Raw genomic sequence first — 19,828 nt, 5'->3', positions numbered from 1 at the left:
TTCATAAACAGGAGAAGGCGGATCTGAACGCAGACTGGACTGTCTAGGTTTGGGTATTCTCAGAACAATTAAGCCCATTTCTACTAAAACTCAACAAGAACACATTTTGATTGAAACCTTCAGTAATTTAAACCAGTTTTCTTCGGTGAAGGGAGCCCTCATGTGGACGTTCTTGTTACTGCAGCTACCAAATGTTAAAAAGCTTCAGCTACACTGCAATTGTTCTACTAAGTAAAAACTAACATGTGTTGTACAATCAGCTTAACAGGGTTCTTAAAAAGTCATTTAAAGCAATCAGTGAATAACAAAAAAAGACTAACACCTAAAGATTTACTGACAGTCTTTATTGCTTCTCTGCTGTTAGCAGAGCTGAATTAAATTTCAGAAAGAGGTAGTTTAAATAAATACACACAAAGATTTATTTTTTTCCCAAAACTTTATTTGATGACAATATACAAGACCATCTTGAGCACGTAGACACTTGCTGGTCGTCCAGGCTCACTGCAAGGAGAAAACAGTATTAGTGAAAATATTTTCTATTTGATTTGAAGTTAGAATCAAAAGACAAATATTAAATAGTGGTATTTTCAAAATTTTAAGTTGTAGATCAACATTTTCAAGTTCAAATTTAGGTTTAAATTCACACATTGCAGGTGATTTAGTTTATTTCCCCTTAATCCCACAAAAAGCACACACCACCAAACCTAAAATCCACATGCTTCACTCAGCTTCTTAGCTTCTATTAAACAGATCTGCTTTGAAAGCTCTGGTCTGTTCAGATGGAAGCTAAGGAAGGCAAAGCCTGACAGGTACACCCATAACAGGAGAGAGAGTGCTACGAAGGACCCAGGTTGTGGGAAAAGTACGAGGCAGAGGTTTGAAGTAACACGAGAAAGGGGGAGAAACACACCGAGGGAAGACTGCAGGAAGAAGTAGCGTGGAACATGCACAGAATAGGTCAAAAATATTAGCTCAGGATGTGCAGCACAATGGCACACCATGCTTATTCTTCTCCTCTACCTGAAAACTGACACCTTATTTCTGCAAAAGAAATCCAGGGGAAGCAAAATTAAAAACAAAAAGGTGGAACAAAACAGCATTAACATGTTGAATATTGAAACGTGGAAAAGAAAAGATGTCTGAACTGCATTTTAAAGGCTGCGTTTAGCAAATCAAATGCTCACTGAGGTTTTCCTAGCTAGCTGCGCTGCAGCTCCTACAGTTACTACATACTACAAAAAGCCAATTCAGTTCAGAGATCAATTCTACAAAACTTAATCAATGACTGGTGCTACAGAGGAGTGTTGGACTATATGTTGTTTCACTAAAGCAAAGCTACACAGCGCATGTTACTGATTAGTACCTCTTTTAAAATGGTTTGATTTATTGGTCAGACTTGTCAGGTTTTTGAAACAGAGTATAGCAGAAAATTAGTCTACTGTGGGACTTATTAGTACTGGGAGAAAGGATGGCCACTGGATCAAGTCCTTCCACACTGGATGCAGCAATTACATCCAGAAGAAAAGAGCATTATGGCTTCTCAATTAGATAGGTGAGGGTGTGAAGGCAGGAGTTAGCTACCATCTACAACTCCTGGATTATCTGTACAATGTGATAAACCCACATTCTGACATTTACCTTCTACAGTTTCCAAAGAAAATGAGAAAGTTGGAAAGATGACAGAAGAAACCAAAACAGTAAATACCAGTGGAAAACATCAGCGTTGCAAAAAAAAAAGGAAATGTCAACAAACAAACCTAAGCAGATTAAATACGATGCCGTTTCTTCCTGCACCATTTTTGCTTGTTGGAAAACATACATCATCTATACTATAGCAAACTTTCAGAGAAATAAACATTTCCGTCTCAAAAACCAAGATGAAAAGACGAACGTGATCAGTTCCTGGTTTCTTGACAACACGTTACCTTTTTGCCAGCAGCACCAACGCTGGCCTTCTTGACGCCTCGTACTTTCTTCATTCTGTTCTTGCGTTCCTTACGCTGTTTCCTTGAGGTCTTCTTTTTCTCGTACAGACCGTGCTGAGGAAGAAAAAATTTAAGTGTTACCATATTAGAGTCCTACATGCCCTGCAACAGATATGAATTAATCGTTTTACGACTGAGACTTTAATCCAATTTGCATATAGCTGCAAAACAATTCACTAAACAGCCATAAAAACCTAGTTATCAAACAAACATCTTTAGCATAGCTTTGTTTGCTCGCGTATGAAGTCAATTAAACCATGTTAAAGAAAAAAGTATCGTTCAAACTGCTTTCCTATTTGATCACCTTGTAGTTTGTCATGTTTTATCTCTGAAAGCAGAGATTCATGTTCACCACTTTAGAAAACCAAATATATTTTTTCCCAATTCTAATTTAACCTAAATAAATGTGTATTCAATAACCCTTAAAAGAAGTTGTAGACCTAATTTTTAGAAGAGCTTTCTTGCTTTATCCAACACACCTCATTTGAATCAATGGGTGATTAACAGGCTTCTGTAGAACATGAAGAGTTAATTTAACCACTGAGTCAGGTGTGTTGGAGCAGGGAAACAAGGAAAACTTGCAGGATAGTGGCTCTCCAGGACTAGGGTTGCCTACCCCTGCTTTAGCCTCTAAAGTAATTTGTTCTTTCCCACATAAGCAGCTGTGTTCTGTCCTCTCTCTGCTGAAAGGCAGGATGTGCTGTAAAGCTGCACTGTGGATCACCTAATGTCAATACTGCAATTAAGGTGCAAATCTAAACAGCCAAAATAAGATGAGCATTCTGAATAATACTGTAGGGTAAGGGTAACCAGATTGTTTTTTTATAACCGAGTCCAATCCAGAGTCTGAGGTCCTAATGAGGCTGAATTTGTGAAGTGGTTGAGTTACATTTCATGGACACAGCAGGAAGTGCTTACATTACTGCCTCTGAAGACAAAACTACATGTTCACAACAGCACATTTTGGCTTGCCGATAACTAGGATGCACAGTGAGCGCAAAAGGAAATGTTCTTTACACATACACACCGCTTTAAGGAGAAAAAAATTAACATTTCATTTACTTTTGTAACTAACCGTTACTCATGCGAATGAGGCAAAGCGTTGCACACTCACCCTGGCAAGTCTGTGTTTGGGCTCATTCTTCTTGGCATAGTCTAATGAGTCGTAAACCATAGCAAAGCCTGTTGTTTTGCCACCACCGAACTGAGTCCTGAAGCCAAAGACGAACACAACATCAGGGGTGGTCTTGTACATCTTGGCAAGCTTCTCCCTGATTTCTGTCTTGGGGACTGTGGCCTTGCCAGGATGGAGGACGTCGACGACCTACGGGGACATTAAGCGCAGAATAAACATCTTGCTCGACAGACGGGGGCCCGAGCGACGGAGGCCAAATGTGCGAAACCTTACCATTTGCTTCCTCTGAAGCAGTCGGTTCGTCATGAACTTGCGGGTCCTGACTGTCACTGTGTCATTCTGTGTGAAAAACAAAAAAATAAAAAATTAAGGACAAATGGAGTACGGCTTAAAGCACAATTGCTTGTAAATGCTTCAACAGAAAGCAACAGGATTTTGGTTGATAAAATACTTCACATATAAGGTAGATAAACAACCATTAGGGTCAATAATCAGTGGGACTTCAGTAAATCTCAAAATGAAAATGTATATCAACAAGAACTTAACACTGTAACCCTTCCCACAACTTAGACAAAACATTGTCAAAAGTCAAACAAGTAAACCCAGTTTCCTTATTATCAGCATTTAAAACAGTGATCTAGATGAAACCACACAAACGCACCACCATGTCCTACCATGACATCTGTCAACTGATCGATTACACCACTGCTACTGATACATTAACAATGCTAAGAATATAGGCGATTTCTCAACATATCCTGCATGTATCTGTGCCAGTCTATTTATCTGAACAATATAGAAAATACTGATACATCCTGATTACAGTAGGCCTCGCTTATCCACTGTTGAGTGCTGTAGGCTAACGTTAGCAACTTCGGCTACTATAACAGCTCACTTTAAAACTACTCTGTATAGAGAACAACCACATAGATTAAAATACATGTCGCTACAAATGGGAACAAACAGAGGACAAACTACTGGAACTCGTGTAAAGCAGGTCCAAAAACACACTGTAACCTCCGGGGCAACATCAGCTAGGCTAGTTGCTGAAATGAAGCGCGGAATACTTCCTCTAAATGATTTGTACTTTAATAATATCGTCATAATATTATAGAGGAAACTTTAATAATCAACTAATATGCAGGACTTGTGTGTCGATGGACGGATGACTTCGATGTTGAGCTGATTTTAATAATAATTTTCACCACAAGACTCACCATCTTGACGCCGGCCTCACTCAGGGACGTAAAAAGGAGGAAGGACCCGCAGGTGACCGGATTAATGCCTGCCGAAAAACAACGCGGGAAAGTACAAGTATTGCCTGACGTAAAATATTAACTAGATAAAATAAATAAAATACCAAATAAATTAAAGTAATTTAATTACATCATAGCTCTTACAATGTTAGATAAAAACAAAGATATACAATTTATTTTTCATCAGCAGCTATGTGACTTCAGGTAACAAACAAGAAGGCAAATCTAACTAATAGATATATGTATATATGCCCTATCTATCTATCTATCTATCTATCTATCTATCTATCTATCTATCTATCAATCAATCAATCATTGTGCATGCTTTGTTAATAGATATGGCCTCTGATGTTGATGTGTTAATCTTTAAGCTATGACAACAACAACAAAAGTGTATTTATTTTGGTTCTGGCACACAAACTTTTAATCTTTTAGCAAAACTGAATGACCTATATCAACATCCTTTCCTAGAAGCCCACATCCAGCTTGAACAATGTATTTTCTAGGACTAAAAAATACGCATTCTATACCAAAACGTACAAACACCAACTAGTCACTTATTTATTTACGCATCACTTTTTGAACCTGTTAAAATGTATGGGATTTTCTTTTCTTTTGAATAACAAATGCTAAATTAACATGCACTGTTGTTTGTGAAAAGAAATATTACTTTGAATAATAATAATAAAAAAGAGATTACCTTCCCTAGTGCCTTTCATGTCCAGTGATTTCCATCATATTAATACCGTGGTCAGTCTTACAAAATTTAATGAATTCTTCCTTTCACCATGCTTCACCTTTCCACCAAGTTACACCCGTTGTGTAATCTTGCTGACATACAGATAAAAACTCCAAATAAACACAGTTAACCACACAAGTTATTTGTTACAGAATTTTTATTGATCTTGCAGCAACAGTGTCCACTGGCATTGGATTGGAGTTTCATTTGAAATAAAGGTTATTTGAAATTAGAACAGAAGGTTACAGTAAGTCTGTTTCCATATTTTTTTTTCTTCTTCAAACTCATATTGTTAAGCCCTCATTTTTGAACCAAATAAATCTGAAATAAATTTGCCATTTGAATTAACAATGCCATAACAGAAAAACTCTTATTGGCAAAAACAAAAAAGGTGCAATGCAAACACAATTTCAGCAACCTGTAGATGAATTTCTCAGCAAACTTTGCCATAGATAATTACAAAGCCAATAAGGGAAAAAAAGACAAACATCATTCAGTGGTTCCAATCATACAGAAAAAAAAACAAGTTGAAAAACATGAACCGTATGGTAACTCGTTTACCAAGTTTATAGCTGCAACTTGGATTAGCAGACAGGAATATGAGGTTTTTTAAAAAAATACATAGGGCTAAAATGAGTGAGTGGCACTTTTACTGTAACACCATCTGAAACTTCTGAGTCCCGCAATGTCACGTACACCATCACATCACTTCACAGCTGTTCGAGGAAGAAACTTACCTAGAAGATAAAACGTTTTGCTCAATCGCTGAGTACAATATCGCCCATTCAAGTGCTCCTGTGAAAAAATAAACATCTGTTGGAAAGTACAAACTGATGACAAGGAGACCGGTCGCTGCGTCTCATGTAGAGTAAGGCATGGGCGGGCGGGACGCATGAAAGGGTGAATGTCAAACAGATTAAGGACACTGGGGACAGACTTGCAGATTGGAGGGACAGCATCCATCAAGCCCAATGCAAAATAAAAATAATAATAATATTTTTTTTATTCCTTAACGCATCTAACAAACCCAATGTCTTCACAGAGCTTCCACCCCAACAAACCCTCGATACTAAGAAACTGTATTAAAAATAAAATGCATATAAAAAGATCTGGACTACTTTCAATTTTTTCTAAAATCTTTTTGCAAAAACAATTGTTCTCGAGAGATCTGGAAGAAGAATAACAATTGAGTCATGGTTCCAAAGCTCCTGCAGAAGTATTAACTTTAATCGAAGTGTAGTCATTTTATTCTTGGTACACTTGAGCTGCTTCAGAAATAGAGTTGTACAAGAAAAGCCTGATTTCAGGAGCTGCATTTATATTTCACTTTACATTCAATCATTTGATGACTTTAAAAACAGTTCAATTGGAGACTAAAACTCATTTTTTAAAATGATTTCTCCCAAGAAGGTGAAAAAAAAAATCTCTTGTGTTGGTAATGAAAACTAAAATCGTGGAATGGTATGAGATCTTTGCTTATTGGGAATTACAAAAAAAAAAAAAAACACAGCATCCCTGTACGTATCATCACTGGAAACTAAGCAGTCCAACTGATAATAGATTGTGGAGCTTTTTCAAGTAGTTTCAAAAACTAAACAGGAAAAAAAAAAATAAATTCACTTAAATAACATGCCTAAAAGGGTCTTTAAAACCTAAAACCTGGGATGAAAATCAAAGCTTTTAAATAATTCTAAGGCCAGTACTTAAAAAGACCACTTCCTCCCCCCATTTAACCTGGAATAATTAAAATTTTTCTCTTTTCTTAGTGCTCTGTTAGAGATCTTGACTCGGAGAAAGTTGTAGGATGAGCACAGAGATGGACTAATTTGACTTTTCTTAATTTTATTTCTGGGTAGAAAACCTTCAGGCCCGCTCCTTTAATGTGTAATTCTTAATCTGTACTGCAACCATGGAAATTTTAGTCGAACGGACCCAGTTTGGAGAGTTGGCCATTTTCAATGTGCACGTATGATGAACTGAATCCTCATGATTTACACACATTACATCCAGCAGAGAGACAAAGAGCTAAAGAAGATGGCTGCCGAGAGGGCTCACAACATTGGTTTCTACAAGCCAAGCCGCTGGCATGCACCATGCCAGGTCACGTCCTTATGCTGGTGTGGCTCCAGTCGGGTTAGATGTCCATTTCAAACTGAGCGTCTTCACCTTGAAAGAGGAAGCACAAGCAAGCGATGTGTTAACAGATTTGTGGGACCAAAGTAGTTTCATTCAACCCAATTTGACCAAAAGCAACATATTTTACAGTTAGTGGTTTGAAGGAATGACCACATCACCTCAATCTATTTTAAATGAGCCCAGGCACAGAACAGCTGACTGGATTACAGGATCTAGTTTAGTTTTGGTTTCTTCTTTGCAGGGTTGTAATTTAACTTGCATTTTTATTCACAGTTGTTAAACAAAAGCATTTTTATTGACAGCTGTGTGCCTGTTTTTATTGTTTTTTGCTGCCTGGTGACTAGTTCAGTCATGTCTGCCAAACATGAGTTTTTTTCTCAATCACCTTTATGTGCAACAAATAATAAAATTTCAAATTTCATAGCCGTTTCTAAATTTGTTAATGTTCTTTTGAAGCACTTAGGATGTCTAAAATGGTCTTCTTACATTGAATCGTGTTGCTGACGTCAGATTCAACCTAACAACATAGCCACTTCAACAACGAGTGAATCAGAAGCATCAGGTTATATCTGTCTCTTACGTTGCTTTTGTTTGCAATGTATCATCAGCTCGGTTTGACCCAACAATGTAATGTAGATGTTAACTTCCCTGTGGGTTTAAGACCAGTTTTTTCCATCCATTGATGATATTTGGAGATAAAAACTACAGATGGGGCTTCAATTTGTGCAGATTCGTAACACTGCTTTGGTCACATAAGTTGAAAGTTTAAAGTCAGATTGTTGCATCACGTTTCATTTTTAATATGCAGTGTGTCCATACTTTTTCAGGCTCCTAAATGTGAAATCGTGGAACAAATACCGTATTTTTCGGACTATAAGACACACTTAAAAGCCTTCAATTTTCTCAAAAAAAAAACCGACCGCACACCTTATAATCTGGAGCGCTTTATTTATATAAGAAGTCGTGATGTTTCAGTATGACTTTAGTAAACTACAAAGCTGCACCGCTTGCAGCATTAAGGCTCAGTTATAGTCGCACAGGGCTCCATGCACGGCGCACTGACCTGATCGCGCGGTGGAGGCATTTATACTTGACACTTACGTCGGTGCAGTATCCTTCGGTGAGTTTTGAACCATTTGATTATCTTTGTGATCTCTCATAGAGGGATCATATAAATGCTGATACAGGAGAACCAGCTCTGCTAGAGCACCAAAATTGTCTATTTTGAATGGAGCATGGACTGTGCGGACCACGCCAAGTTACAAAAATTGGGAGGTGCACGATGCCTTATAGTCTAGTACGCCTTATATGTGACAAAAGTTTGAAAATGGACCATTCATTGACAGTGCGTCTTATAATCCACTGTGCCCTATAGAGCGGAAAATATGATAATAAAGTTCCTTTTTACCAATTTAATGATTGGATAAGTCCTTCTTGCATCTTGTACCTGTTGTGGGCTTGCCGTCATGGTTGTTGATGTGGTTGTTGGCTTCATTCTTCTGATTCTCACGCAGGACATGTTGGCTGGTCACTCCGGGGATGACAGGCAGATGTGCCGGCGGAGTCTGAGCAATGGGAGAGTTACGCCTGTCCAGTAAAAACTTGCGGTCATAAATGATCCGGGTTCCTGAAAACAACACACAGCAACCGTGTGCTACTTGTGTGGGTGCAGCCAAAGCCTCTCTACATACACGTTACACCTTGACATGCCATGACAGGTAAACACAGGTAGGCTTCGATGGTAGTGCCAGTGCCAGTTTTGGCAACGCAACAGACGATTTTTGTTTGAGCGAGAGACAAAAACAGTTCACGTGTCATTAAACAAAACATCCAGGGATGTGACAATGTCCTGTGGGAATCTGTGATGGGTATTTTGAGCTTGAACGAGTTTTAAAGCATTAAATGAGTAAATGAAGATATTCCTTGCAGAATCACTGCTTTCACTTTGATGCAAAATATGTGGCGACACCTATCTTGAGCTTATTGCTCTCCTTTTGCAGGCACCCTTGTAATGAATCATCCATACGCCTGTGCTCCTGATACATGACACATGGCAGCTGCACAGGGTTGTCTGTTACATAAAATGAGGGGCGAAGTAAACATTTCAACCCTGTGTAAACCCTGAGCAAAGACGGCGCAGACATAAGAATCTCTGCGCTGCAAATCAGCGGGCAGAGAGCGCCGGGGGGCGGGGCTAATTTTTTGTTTTTGTTTTGATCAGGATGACACGGCAGCCTAGGCCACACTGACAGAAACAGCGAAGCGAAGAGAGCCACATCGCCGCGGGCAGAGGTGAAGTGTGACGCATTTCCATGGAAAGAAAAAAAATACCCCAAAAACCCTGCTCTCACCTCCAGGAGTGGTGGAGAATAAAGTGCCTCCGGGGGTGGTACAGTAGTCATGAGGTAGCTGCGTTGTGTCGTTGATCAACACCGTCCTGGTCGGGATGGCCCTGCTCTCGCTAAGCTGACGACTGGTCGACATTTTCGGCGCCAATTAGGTGACAACTTCAGCAGCTGCGGAAAACCTGGGGTGCTTATTTCCCGACGGACGGTGGAAACCAGGACCGTTCCCCACTCTTTTATAGCTTTCTGGAAGCTTTCCTGGCTCTCCTTTCGTCCTCCCAGCCGTCAGCGCCGTCCCTTCCCTCAGCAAGGCAGGAAGCACGACGAGCTGCGGGCGGATGTGACGTCAGAGCGGGGCGTCCAAGGCGTCAGTCAGACAACTTTTTATACATTTAGAAACTATTTATTTGTGTATATTTGTTGGTAATATGTATATTTAATGTTTCATTTTTTATTTTCTTGAAATTATTAGTGTTTTAATGTAAAAAAAAAGTCCATGCTGGTTGAAAATAGTTTAAATTGGCGTGAGACTGAACTGTAATCAGTCTCTTTATCACTTAATAAAACTCTGAAAACGCAAGGTTACAGCTCACCTCATGGTTCTGCATTGTAACACTGGCATTATATAACCTTTCACATCATTCTTGTTATGAAACTGGAATAACAAGAAAAGTCCTGTTTTTGCTTTTGATCACGTGCATTATTTTAATCCTTAGCTATACTTTAAATGGTTAAATAACACATTTAAGAAAAAAAATATTGGCATGACTTTAAACAAACAAACTTCCTTTTCTTTCGGCTGTTCCTTTTTCAGGGGTTGCCACAGCGAGTCGTCCTCCATCTAACAAACCCCATAATGATGATAATAATATATTGAAAACGTACCTCAATATACAATTAAATGATCACATATTTATAAAATAATATTTTTATGCATGTTTGTTTAGGAGATCCTAAAATTATTTTGCTCTGTGATTTGATGCTGCGTTTAAGTACATCTTGTAAGTTGTAGATGTACACCAAAATTAATCCCGAGAGCTTTATTAGACGTCTGCTTCCCTGGGAAGGTAAGTGAAATTTGTGAGGAAACTGGCTGTTACAACAACAATTGTGATCGATATATTTAGCAGCACAAAATAAAGAGAGCCGTTGTTTCCCTGGCCAGATGGGTTCGAGTTCTTTAAACTAAAATTTCCAATGATTCACGAAGGCCTCTTCGACGCAGCGCGCATGCGCTTTAGCTTCTGTGACTACCAACCTGGCGCTGAGGTCTTCCGCCGCCATCCTCCATCCCGGACAGAACGGCAACAGAAACCCGCACAAAAACATGAGTTTCACAGTTGAAGAGAGGGGAAACCCGAACTCCCTGAGCTATCGTTTGTTCTTCAGTAAGTAAATAATGGGCAGAAATGCCAAAACGTTGTCGTTCCTTGCTACTTTGAGGGCTCTTTTTACCAACAATCTCAGGCCAGTCGCAGTCTCCTTCCACGTGTCACTAATTCATTTATTTTGTCCGGTTTGTGTTAATACGTGAGGGAACAACGTGGATTATTGCACCTGAGGGTTAGTTGCGTTTTCCACAGGGCTTCCTTTCAGTCCTTTAAGTTACGCTAATCAGATCTTCCCTTTATTTTGCCGTGTGTACGGATATATGGATCCGACTTTAAAATATTCCATTCACATCCTGAACATGGAGCTTTCTAGAAGGAAGTACATTAATTTTTTTTTTCTTTTCTGGAAATCTCTTAAGGTGTACACGTCAGCAGGACACCGCCCTCTCTGATTACAATCAACCTATTGCTACAGATAACCTATGGGACGAGTTAATTGGTAGACTGTGCAAATGATTCATTATTATAACATCTTCTTGATTCGCACTCATTGCTTAAAACTTCAGTTTTCAAGTGTTAGAATAAGTCTAAATGTAACTGTTATTAAGTATTTGGTCTAAAGTGAAAAGAGGAAGACATAAACACCTGTGTCATTTCCTTATTGACAGCATCTTTTATGCACCTGTCACGCTCATAAAAGCATTTATTTTGACTACTTTGCAGAAAATGCAGAAGGAAAGTACATCTCACCATTCCATGACATACCAATATATGCTGATGAGAGTCAGGTAAGAAACCACGTGTAACCTTAGTGCTTATTAATATGGAAATATGTGTGTATAACTTCATTTTAGCTATGGATTAGGTCCCACCAGTGTAATTCTGTTGGTCCTCCGTTTCAGCGAGCTTCAGGTTATACTCTGCAGGATAACCAGGTCATAGTGTGTTTGAAAGGCAGTGGCCTTTACTCTTTGCCTTCTCTGTACTGTGTCAATATCTCTCGTGACGATTGCAGAGGTATAGTCATCATTTGTTATCAAACAGATGGCTTAAATCTTTTTTTTTGCCCCCCTCACAGAACATCTTCCACATGGTTGTCGAGGTACCAAGATGGACAAATGCAAAGATGGAGGTAAGACTCCGTTTTGTTACGTGTCGGACTTAAGCAGCTGCTGTTGACTTTGGACCACTCGTTCTTACAGCTTTCACTCATTTAGCAAACCGAAAACACAGGATGGAGACCGGAGTTTTGAAAAAAAAAAAAAAAGGTTGCATTGTAATAAAAAGGTGTTTAAAGTTCATCACTTGAGGATAAAGTGCACACACAAATAATCCTCAATAGGAGTACACTGACCCTGTTATCAACATGTTATCACATTATTACACCATACACGACTCATTATACACTTGCCAAACCCATCCAAGTGTCCAACTATTCTTAAAAAGTCTGAGTGGATTTACTCAGGTATTATATTTAAGTAAAGTCACAAGAAGGTACTTAGATTTGAATTATGACCAATTTTTGCCAGTTTGTGCTTACACCATAAACCCTTTTAATTTTACCCCTCTACATTTAACAACTCTAGCCATTATTAATTTGAAGATTTAGCTCAGCAGTACGCAACATAAAATGTTATTTTATAGAGGAATAAAAAATATATTGATCACTGTTATGAAATATATCAACCAGCGCAGAGAAGCGTTTCATCCTTACACACATTATAAACTAGAATAATTAGATAAAATTGTAAAGCAAGCACAAGTACTTTTGGATGACTTTAATTTCTAATCATTTCAAAGGTTTACGTGGTGAAGATTTGTAGCCGCACTCCTAATTGCACAGGAATACATTCAGATCGGTTTTCATGCTGCTTTTCGCTCAGCAAATGGTTCCTTTCGCTCCTCATCGAAGCAGCACGGTTCATATAATGCCGTCACGCCGTTAAACAGCTCGCTTTATTGGCTAATTTGTTGTGAACGAATATTTCTGCCCACATTGTAAGTGCTGTGGATGTCATGTTTTCAGATTGCTACGAAGGATTTCTTGAATCCGATAAAGCAAGATGTGAAGAAGGGGAAGTTGCGCTACGTCGCGAACGTTTTCCCACATAAAGGCTACATATGGAACTATGGAGCGATTCCTCAGGTTAGTGTAACATTTAATGCTACTCTTTGCTCAGAGAATCTGTGTCATCGATCCGATTATAGGTTCCGAATGAGTAGCAGCATGTGTATAATTCTGTTTTTGTGTGTTAGACGTGGGAAGATCCAGCGCACAAAGATGGAGACACCAGCTGCTGCGGCGACAACGATCCCATTGATGTCTGTGAAATCGGCAGCAAGGTACGCAAGCCTCGTTTCACCACAACGCATGATTTTATTGTTTAGATACATTATAATAAGCTAATTCGGATGAAATAAAACTCTTCCTTTTTGAGAATCTGTGATGTGATAAGTTTGCTACAAACTGAAACGTCCTATCCAGGTGTGCTCCCGTGGGGAGGTGATCAAAGTGAAGGTGCTCGGTATCCTGGCCATGATTGACGAGGGGGAAACTGATTGGAAAGTGATTGCAATCAACGTGGAGGACCCTGAAGCCAAAGACTTGAACAGTAAGCACCTCAGTTTCCTCCCTCCGGGTGCGCCTTCAGTCCTACATCAGTCCTGCCATGTTTTTTTGTTTTGCTGTCCCTGTCGGCGTGCAGACATCGGTGACGTCCAGCGCCTGAAACCTGGCTTTCTGGAGGCCACAGTCGACTGGTTCAAGAGGTACAAAGTGCCTGATGGGAAACCAGAGAACCGCTTTGCTTTCAACGAGGAGTTCAAAGACAAGGTTTGTCCCTCTAAAACACCTCTTTAATCAATATTTTAACAGTTGCAAACGGATAAAAATGAACGTGTAACTCTAAATTATAGTTGGCATTTTATTAAAGTTCTTCTTGCGAAGTCCATTTGAAAATGTTACATAAACTTAGGTCATTCGTATATATTGTTTCAGGACTTTGCCATTGAAGTAATCAAGAGCACTCACAACTTCTGGAAAGCACTCATTTGCCAGCAGACTAATTCTGGAGAACTCCACTGGTAAGCACCTCAGCTGCTTTTTGTATAAAAGCGCACGCTCGTTCAGAAGGATCTTTATTCTGACTGTCCCAATCTAAATGCCCACAAACAGCAAAAACACATGCGTCTCTGCCGGCGACAGCCCGTACCACTGCTCAGCTGATGAGGCCAAAGCTGCCGTCGGTGAAGTAAGATTTCCCACCCTCCATTTTGCAACACGGCAAGACATTTCAACACAAAGTCACTCCAGCTAACTTTTTATTCTATTCTCTCTCAGACATGTCCCTGTGGAAAAGAAGAGCCCATCCCTTCATCGGGTAGATTTTTATAAACCTCCATGTTAGTACTGTCAAGATATAATTTTTTTTCTTTCTGAATATCACTGATATGCTTNCCCCCCCCCAATTTGCAGTTGATAAATGGTTCTACTACGAGAAGAAGTAATCCAGGAGCTGCATGAGAAGAAAGAGAACTCATCTGTGACGAATAAACTTGAAGATGAACTTTTATTAGGAACCCTTCGGAAGGCTGGGTCAGGGTCGTCTGTCTTTCTATAGATAGAGAAGTAGGATAGGTGGTACGTCCTGTAGAGTGGAGTCAAAATGTACTCATGTCACGACCAACCTATTTTCCTCTTGTTAACAAAGATCTCTTTCGAGATGTGCTGTCAATGTGCAGGTACTGTGTCTCACAGAAACTTGTGCTGTATGATGCTGACGCTTTAATAAAGCTTCTCTGGTTAAATTATTATCAAAGTGTGAATTCAATAAGTGGGGCCATGTAGTGGGGAAAAGTTTATTTTTTTTTCAACTGAGCTTTTATTTTCGTACTGCTGCCACCTAGTGCACATCGTCCGAATTATGTGTTGGGTCTTGATTGATTTGAATAATATTCATTATTACTTGAATTTTTCAGAAACTCAGCTTCTAAAAGTACAAATTTTTATTTTAAAGATAGGTTTTAGGAACAATAAGACATTTTAAAAGCATTGCAAACTTATTTTTATTAGCTGGAAATAATTGTGTGAATGCTGATTCATTTTTCAACCGAACTGCTTCTGCATCCTTTGTGCTGTTTTAGCCATTTGTGTATCAAAACATTCAGCTCATTCAGGCGATGGGTGCTATGACCTCTGGTTTTTATAACTTTTATACTTTTCAAAGTATTTATTTTTTATTTACAAATATTGTTTTTCCAGTTTTGGTCTTTTACCTAGGCTTTAATGACTTTTAGCTCTTAACTATTACTTTGCTACTTTAGCTTTTAGCTAGGCCTTTTACACTTTTAGCTAACATTTTGCTGCTTTTAGCTACTGTTTTGCAACTTTTAACTTTTGTTTTTGTCTTTTTAGCCTTTTACACTAATTTTGGCATATACTTTGCTATTTTTGGCTTTTAGCTGGTGTTCAGCATTTCCTTTTTTAATAAAAAAACTTTTGTTTAGCGTTTTTTTTATTTAGCTTTAACTGGGCAAATTTCAGCAATATCATTCAGCATTCACATTTCATTGCTGCAGAAAATAGAACTTCTCTAGTTATTTTTTAGGTTTTTTGTGTATAAAAACCAACTACATAAATATGCAGAATAACATTAAGCAATATTTAAGAAAATATGACTAATATCAAGTCCAAGAACACTGATAAATGTGAAAAAATATATTAATTAGGATACAAAAAATAGAAAAGTCAATAAAAAGAGCCATATTAGAGCAAAGTGACACTGACAGTGTTTTCTTTTCAGTTAAAAGGATTTACTAAAACGTTTACAGGAAATTAAAAGTCCAAATTTCCTACAAACATTTTAAAAATACCTTTAACGTCGCCGGATGCAGTTTATGAGCCTTGTCGTGACGTACTTCCGGTTAACTGTCAGACTCGCTGGCTTCACGTCAGTCGGTGGGACAGACCAAAAAAACTATCCAAGGAGTTCAATAACTCGGCAAACCAAGGTAAGACCACAAACAAGTTCAATAAATTTACTTTGCTTTCATCACTGCCTTTAAATTTCACCGGCTGAAAACTCCTCGTGGGAGTATTAAGCTATTATTGTACTATTATGGTCCTTTTTGCGCGCTCTTCCTGTTAAAGTTGTTTTTGTTTACTCTGACAGCTGATGTTTACAACGAGGGCTGAGCCGAAAGGTGTCAATAAATGTGAAATCAACAGGAAAGATGTTTGGCAATTTTTATTTTGAGTTGTAGTGGTTTGTTTTGCTCTTCTGGCGTATTTTGTGCGTTTTTGTTCGGGAGTTTTGAACTAAGATTTAAATAAGAGAATGGATTTGTTTAGAGGGATGACTGAGCAGCAGTTCTTGTTATATATTGAAATTTCAGTCCATGGATGCTGGATAGTTAAACACTCTGTCATACAGACCCATGGGGTGTTGTGTTCACTGACCAGCTGTGTGATGAGTAACAGTTGGGTCATTTCTGGAAACCTTTAGTCAATAAAAGCGTCTGTTTTCTCTGCAACAAGAACACTGAGTTCAGTCTCTGGGAGTGACAGGTGTTTGTGTGTCCAAGAGGGGGTGGCAGGGGGGGTGACGGCCGAGATCAAGTGTCTTTCTCACAACTTGTCATAAAAATAGTCCGAGGAAGAGCAGTGCAGCTGAGACTCAGAGCAGACTGAAACCCAGAAGAACCTCTGGAGCCTGCTTGCTGCTGAGTTTACCCTCCTTTTTTATTTTCATGCTTTAAAATGAATGCGATCACACAGAGCTTACACATACCAACAAAGTAATCCAGAGCCAGAAATACTGATTAACTAGGAGCCTCTGTGGGGGGATTCTATAAAGAAACAATGATCCTCTTAAGAAAAAAAAAAATATATTTTTTTATATATTTGGGGGGTCTTTCCCTTTTCTCAAGTACATAAATAGGTGATTATGGTTTGGTTTATTTCTAAAAAAAAAAAAAAAAAAAAAAAAAACTAACCTCACCCTATTTATTTTCTGCATTTCAGGTAGCCAAGAGAAATGTCTTTTATATTTGACTGGATCTACAAAAGCTTCAGCAGTGTCCTGCAATTATTAGGTAAAGTATGTTCATAAATAGTACTTTTGTTTGATGATTTTGTGTTTGATTTTTTTGTACAAACTAAAATGTCATTTAACAGGAAGAATATCCCAACACAGTTGAGTAAATATCTACAGTTGTCCTTGGAACTCAATTACTTTGAAAGACTACAATAAAAATACAGATGAATGCCTGAGCAATATAAAAGAAAATACGAACATGCAAACAGTGACATTTATACACAGTTAATATTATTGCAGTTATTACTTCCACAAGGCACCATACTGTCCTCCTTTTTGTCTTTGTCAGCCTTCATAATCTTTTCCAGAGCATTTTGAACTGATTCCAATCGTCTGAATTTTCTTTTTCTCACCAGGGTTGTACAAGAAGAGCGGGAAGCTGGTTTTCTTAGGACTAGACAATGCTGGAAAAACGACGCTTCTGCAGATGCTCAGAGACGACAGACTGGGACAGCATATGCCAACGTTATACCCAAGTACTCCCAGCAGTTTGACGCATTTTACCTAACCCGCCTTTTAGGTTTTGTGGTTTTGTCCCTCCTGTAACGTCAGTGCTTTCTCTCTGCTTTCAGCATCTGAAGAGTTGACCATAGCTGGCATGACTTTCACCACGTTCGACCTCGGAGGTCATACACAAGGTGTGAGTACAGAATATGTGGCTGACATCAACGTTTGCGTTGTGGAAAGTTGCAATGACGCATTTGCTGGAGGTCACATAAGTAGTGAAATGTTTTTGCAGCACGAAGAATCTGGAAGAACTACTTTCCAGCCATAAACGGTATAGTCTTCATGGTGGATTGTGCTGATCACGTGCGACTAGCTGAGGCTAAAGCTGAACTAGATGTGAGTTTATATTAATTTGACTTATCATCTCCACACAGTTTATATATATATATTGCTGCTTGGACTGATCTTTTTGCTTCACACTCTTTGAAATTAGGCCATCCTAACAGATGAAACCATCGCTAACATCCCAGTTCTGATCCTGGGGAATAAAATAGATCGTCCAGAGGCCATCAGCGAGGACGCACTCAGAGGAATATTTGGTCTGCAAGGACATACAACTGGAAAGGTAATGGATACATGCGTGATGAAGAGCTGTATCTGGGGGATTGTTTGCTTGAGTTGTGCAGTTATTACACAAACAAGCTAAAGTAATGTAACATTTGCGTTGCTGAATACACTGGATCTCACGAAGCCTCCAGAAGATGAGAGCTGCCGATCTCACAGCTGCTCGATTCTGTTTCACAAGTTGAGTTTCTTTTACAAATAGACTTTGCAGAAACTTGCTGAAGAATCTGAAAGAAGCAGGACACAAGCTAAAAGCTAATCAAAACAGAACAGTAGCTAAAAGGAGCAAAACATTAGATAAAAGCTAAACAAAGCAAAGCTGCACTTCTTATCACACTAAAGCTGTTCGCTCGTATCCTCAGGAAGTTACAGATTTACGGTTATTCCTATTCAAGGTTTGTGTTCATTCATACCTTTTCCTTTGAGAATGTGTGTTCTTGTTTCTTTTCAGGGTACAGTGTCCCTAAAGGAGCTGAATCTGAGGCCAATGGAGGTTTTCATGTGCAGCGTGCTGAAGAGACAGGGGTACGGAGACGGTTTCCGCTGGCTCTCCCAGTACATCGACTGATTCCAGATGTCCTTATTAGACTTAATCAGATTTATTATGCTGCCTGTGCACACAAAAAAAAACACTTGTTCCACACAGAACTACCTGCAGCAGAAATAGCTATTATTAAAAACACTATTTCTAGTATTTTGACTGCCAGTAATGAATACATTTTTAAGTATTTTGTTTTAATACATAATGCAAATCCATCATTGTGGTTCCAGTTCTGTCTGCCATATACAACATGTTGGTGGGAACTCATTTTATATTTGGCTGCTGGTGTTGACTTACAGTGAAGGGCAAATTAACAAGTTGCAGACTTGAAGTAGCTCCCACTTTGTGTGATCACACAATGTTTGTTTCAGGCACAAAAAGGTCCACGTTTTATTCTGTAGATTGCTGCAAATTTGTTGTGCAGTATTTGTTCATGTTAACAACAGTAGCCTGCTCCCTCCATGGATGCTAATAATTCTATTAATTATATTTAAGGAAAGGTTTACAACTACAGACAACTATATGAATATGACCACAAGTGCATTAACTAACTTTTTGCCAGGAGAAGCTTTATTTAATTACACAGAAATAAAGAACTGCAGTACAACTGCAGCAGTGTTGCCAAGTAAAGTAAAGTAAAAAAAAAACATGATATTGCAAAGTTGAAGCCAAACTGTAGTAATTGTTTTCCTGATGCTGTGAAATAACTCAAGTACTTTGTGATTAGTTGCTGCTCACAATGTGTGGTGATATATGAGAGTACTTGGGTCGTATTTAAAGAAACATTTTCAAGAAACTTTGGTGCAATATTCTATTTATTTTGTGTAAAAAACAAACAAACATTGTATTTATATTTTCAGAGAAAAATAGCCTTTTCTGTTACAAAAGTTAGATAATTTTTGTTTGACTTGTGTGAAAATGTAGCATAATAAATGTTTGACAATCCTTTAAAACCTTTTTTGACTTAATGCTGTTGATTTTTGAATGTATTTTTTAAATGATGTATTTGGTTAGATAATCTCACACTTGCTCTTTTTTAGCCTGAAAAAATAAGGCTTGTAAAAACTCTCAACAGGCAGCTTCTAATTAAAAGAGTTTGCTTTTAAGTTGAACAAAGCAGCTTGTTTTGTCAGAATTCCTTTCAGCTTTTAAAACGATTTGCAACACAGACAGAAGTAGAAAAAAAAAGCAGAT

At 38.5% G+C, this 19,828-nt stretch overlaps 4 protein-coding genes across 5 annotated transcripts; 2 read left to right on the top strand and 2 right to left on the bottom strand.

The window, feature by feature from the left end:
- Nucleotides 1–417: 417 nt before the first annotated feature.
- rps24 (ribosomal protein S24) lies at nucleotides 418–4,429 on the bottom strand. 2 transcript variants are annotated; one of them, XM_017427528.3, is made up of 6 exons: nucleotides 4,338–4,429; nucleotides 3,394–3,459; nucleotides 3,100–3,309; nucleotides 1,926–2,039; nucleotides 1,021–1,041; nucleotides 418–501 (listed from the first exon to the last, which is right to left on the bottom strand). In XM_017427528.3, exons 1-5 carry the CDS (start codon nucleotides 4,338–4,340, stop codon nucleotides 1,036–1,038), a joined length of 399 nt encoding a protein of 132 aa, XP_017283017.3. In that variant the 5' UTR covers nucleotides 4,341–4,429; the 3' UTR covers nucleotides 418–501; nucleotides 1,021–1,035. The 2 variants fall into 2 exon arrangements, with proteins under 2 accessions (XP_017283017.3, XP_017283026.3); XM_017427537.3 differs by lacking the exon at nucleotides 1,021–1,041.
- Nucleotides 4,430–5,254: 825 nt separating this feature from the next.
- Nucleotides 5,255–9,921, bottom strand: eif4ebp2 (eukaryotic translation initiation factor 4E binding protein 2). Its single transcript, XM_017432677.3, has 3 exons — nucleotides 9,603–9,921; nucleotides 8,699–8,878; nucleotides 5,255–7,281 (listed from the first exon to the last, which is right to left on the bottom strand). Exons 1-3 carry the CDS (start codon nucleotides 9,733–9,735, stop codon nucleotides 7,250–7,252), a joined length of 345 nt encoding a protein of 114 aa, XP_017288166.1. The 5' UTR covers nucleotides 9,736–9,921; the 3' UTR covers nucleotides 5,255–7,249.
- A 904-nt stretch (nucleotides 9,922–10,825) lies between these two features.
- Nucleotides 10,826–14,740, top strand: ppa1b (inorganic pyrophosphatase 1b). The gene is made up of 11 exons (XM_017428067.3): nucleotides 10,826–10,984; nucleotides 11,651–11,715; nucleotides 12,006–12,059; nucleotides 12,954–13,073; nucleotides 13,184–13,270; nucleotides 13,413–13,539; nucleotides 13,633–13,760; nucleotides 13,926–14,011; nucleotides 14,103–14,178; nucleotides 14,268–14,307; nucleotides 14,403–14,740. Exons 1-11 carry the CDS (start codon nucleotides 10,924–10,926, stop codon nucleotides 14,432–14,434), a joined length of 876 nt encoding a protein of 291 aa, XP_017283556.1. The 5' UTR covers nucleotides 10,826–10,923; the 3' UTR covers nucleotides 14,435–14,740.
- Nucleotides 14,741–15,824: 1,084 nt separating this feature from the next.
- Nucleotides 15,825–19,579, top strand: sar1ab (secretion associated, Ras related GTPase 1Ab). The gene is made up of 7 exons (XM_017428030.3): nucleotides 15,825–15,937; nucleotides 16,950–17,020; nucleotides 17,379–17,498; nucleotides 17,595–17,660; nucleotides 17,762–17,865; nucleotides 17,963–18,094; nucleotides 18,545–19,579. The coding sequence occupies exons 2-7, from the start codon at nucleotides 16,963–16,965 to the stop codon at nucleotides 18,659–18,661; spliced, it is 597 nt and encodes a 198-aa protein (XP_017283519.1). The 5' UTR covers nucleotides 15,825–15,937; nucleotides 16,950–16,962; the 3' UTR covers nucleotides 18,662–19,579.
- Nucleotides 19,580–19,828: the final 249 nt, after the last annotated feature.

Source organism: Kryptolebias marmoratus, linkage group LG22 (assembly GCF_001649575.2).
Source record: "Kryptolebias marmoratus isolate JLee-2015 linkage group LG22, ASM164957v2, whole genome shotgun sequence".
Lineage (NCBI taxonomy): Eukaryota > Metazoa > Chordata > Actinopteri > Cyprinodontiformes > Rivulidae > Kryptolebias > Kryptolebias marmoratus.
The sequence above is the reverse complement of the archived record's forward strand: the minus strand, read 5'-3'. Positions and strand labels throughout refer to the sequence as shown.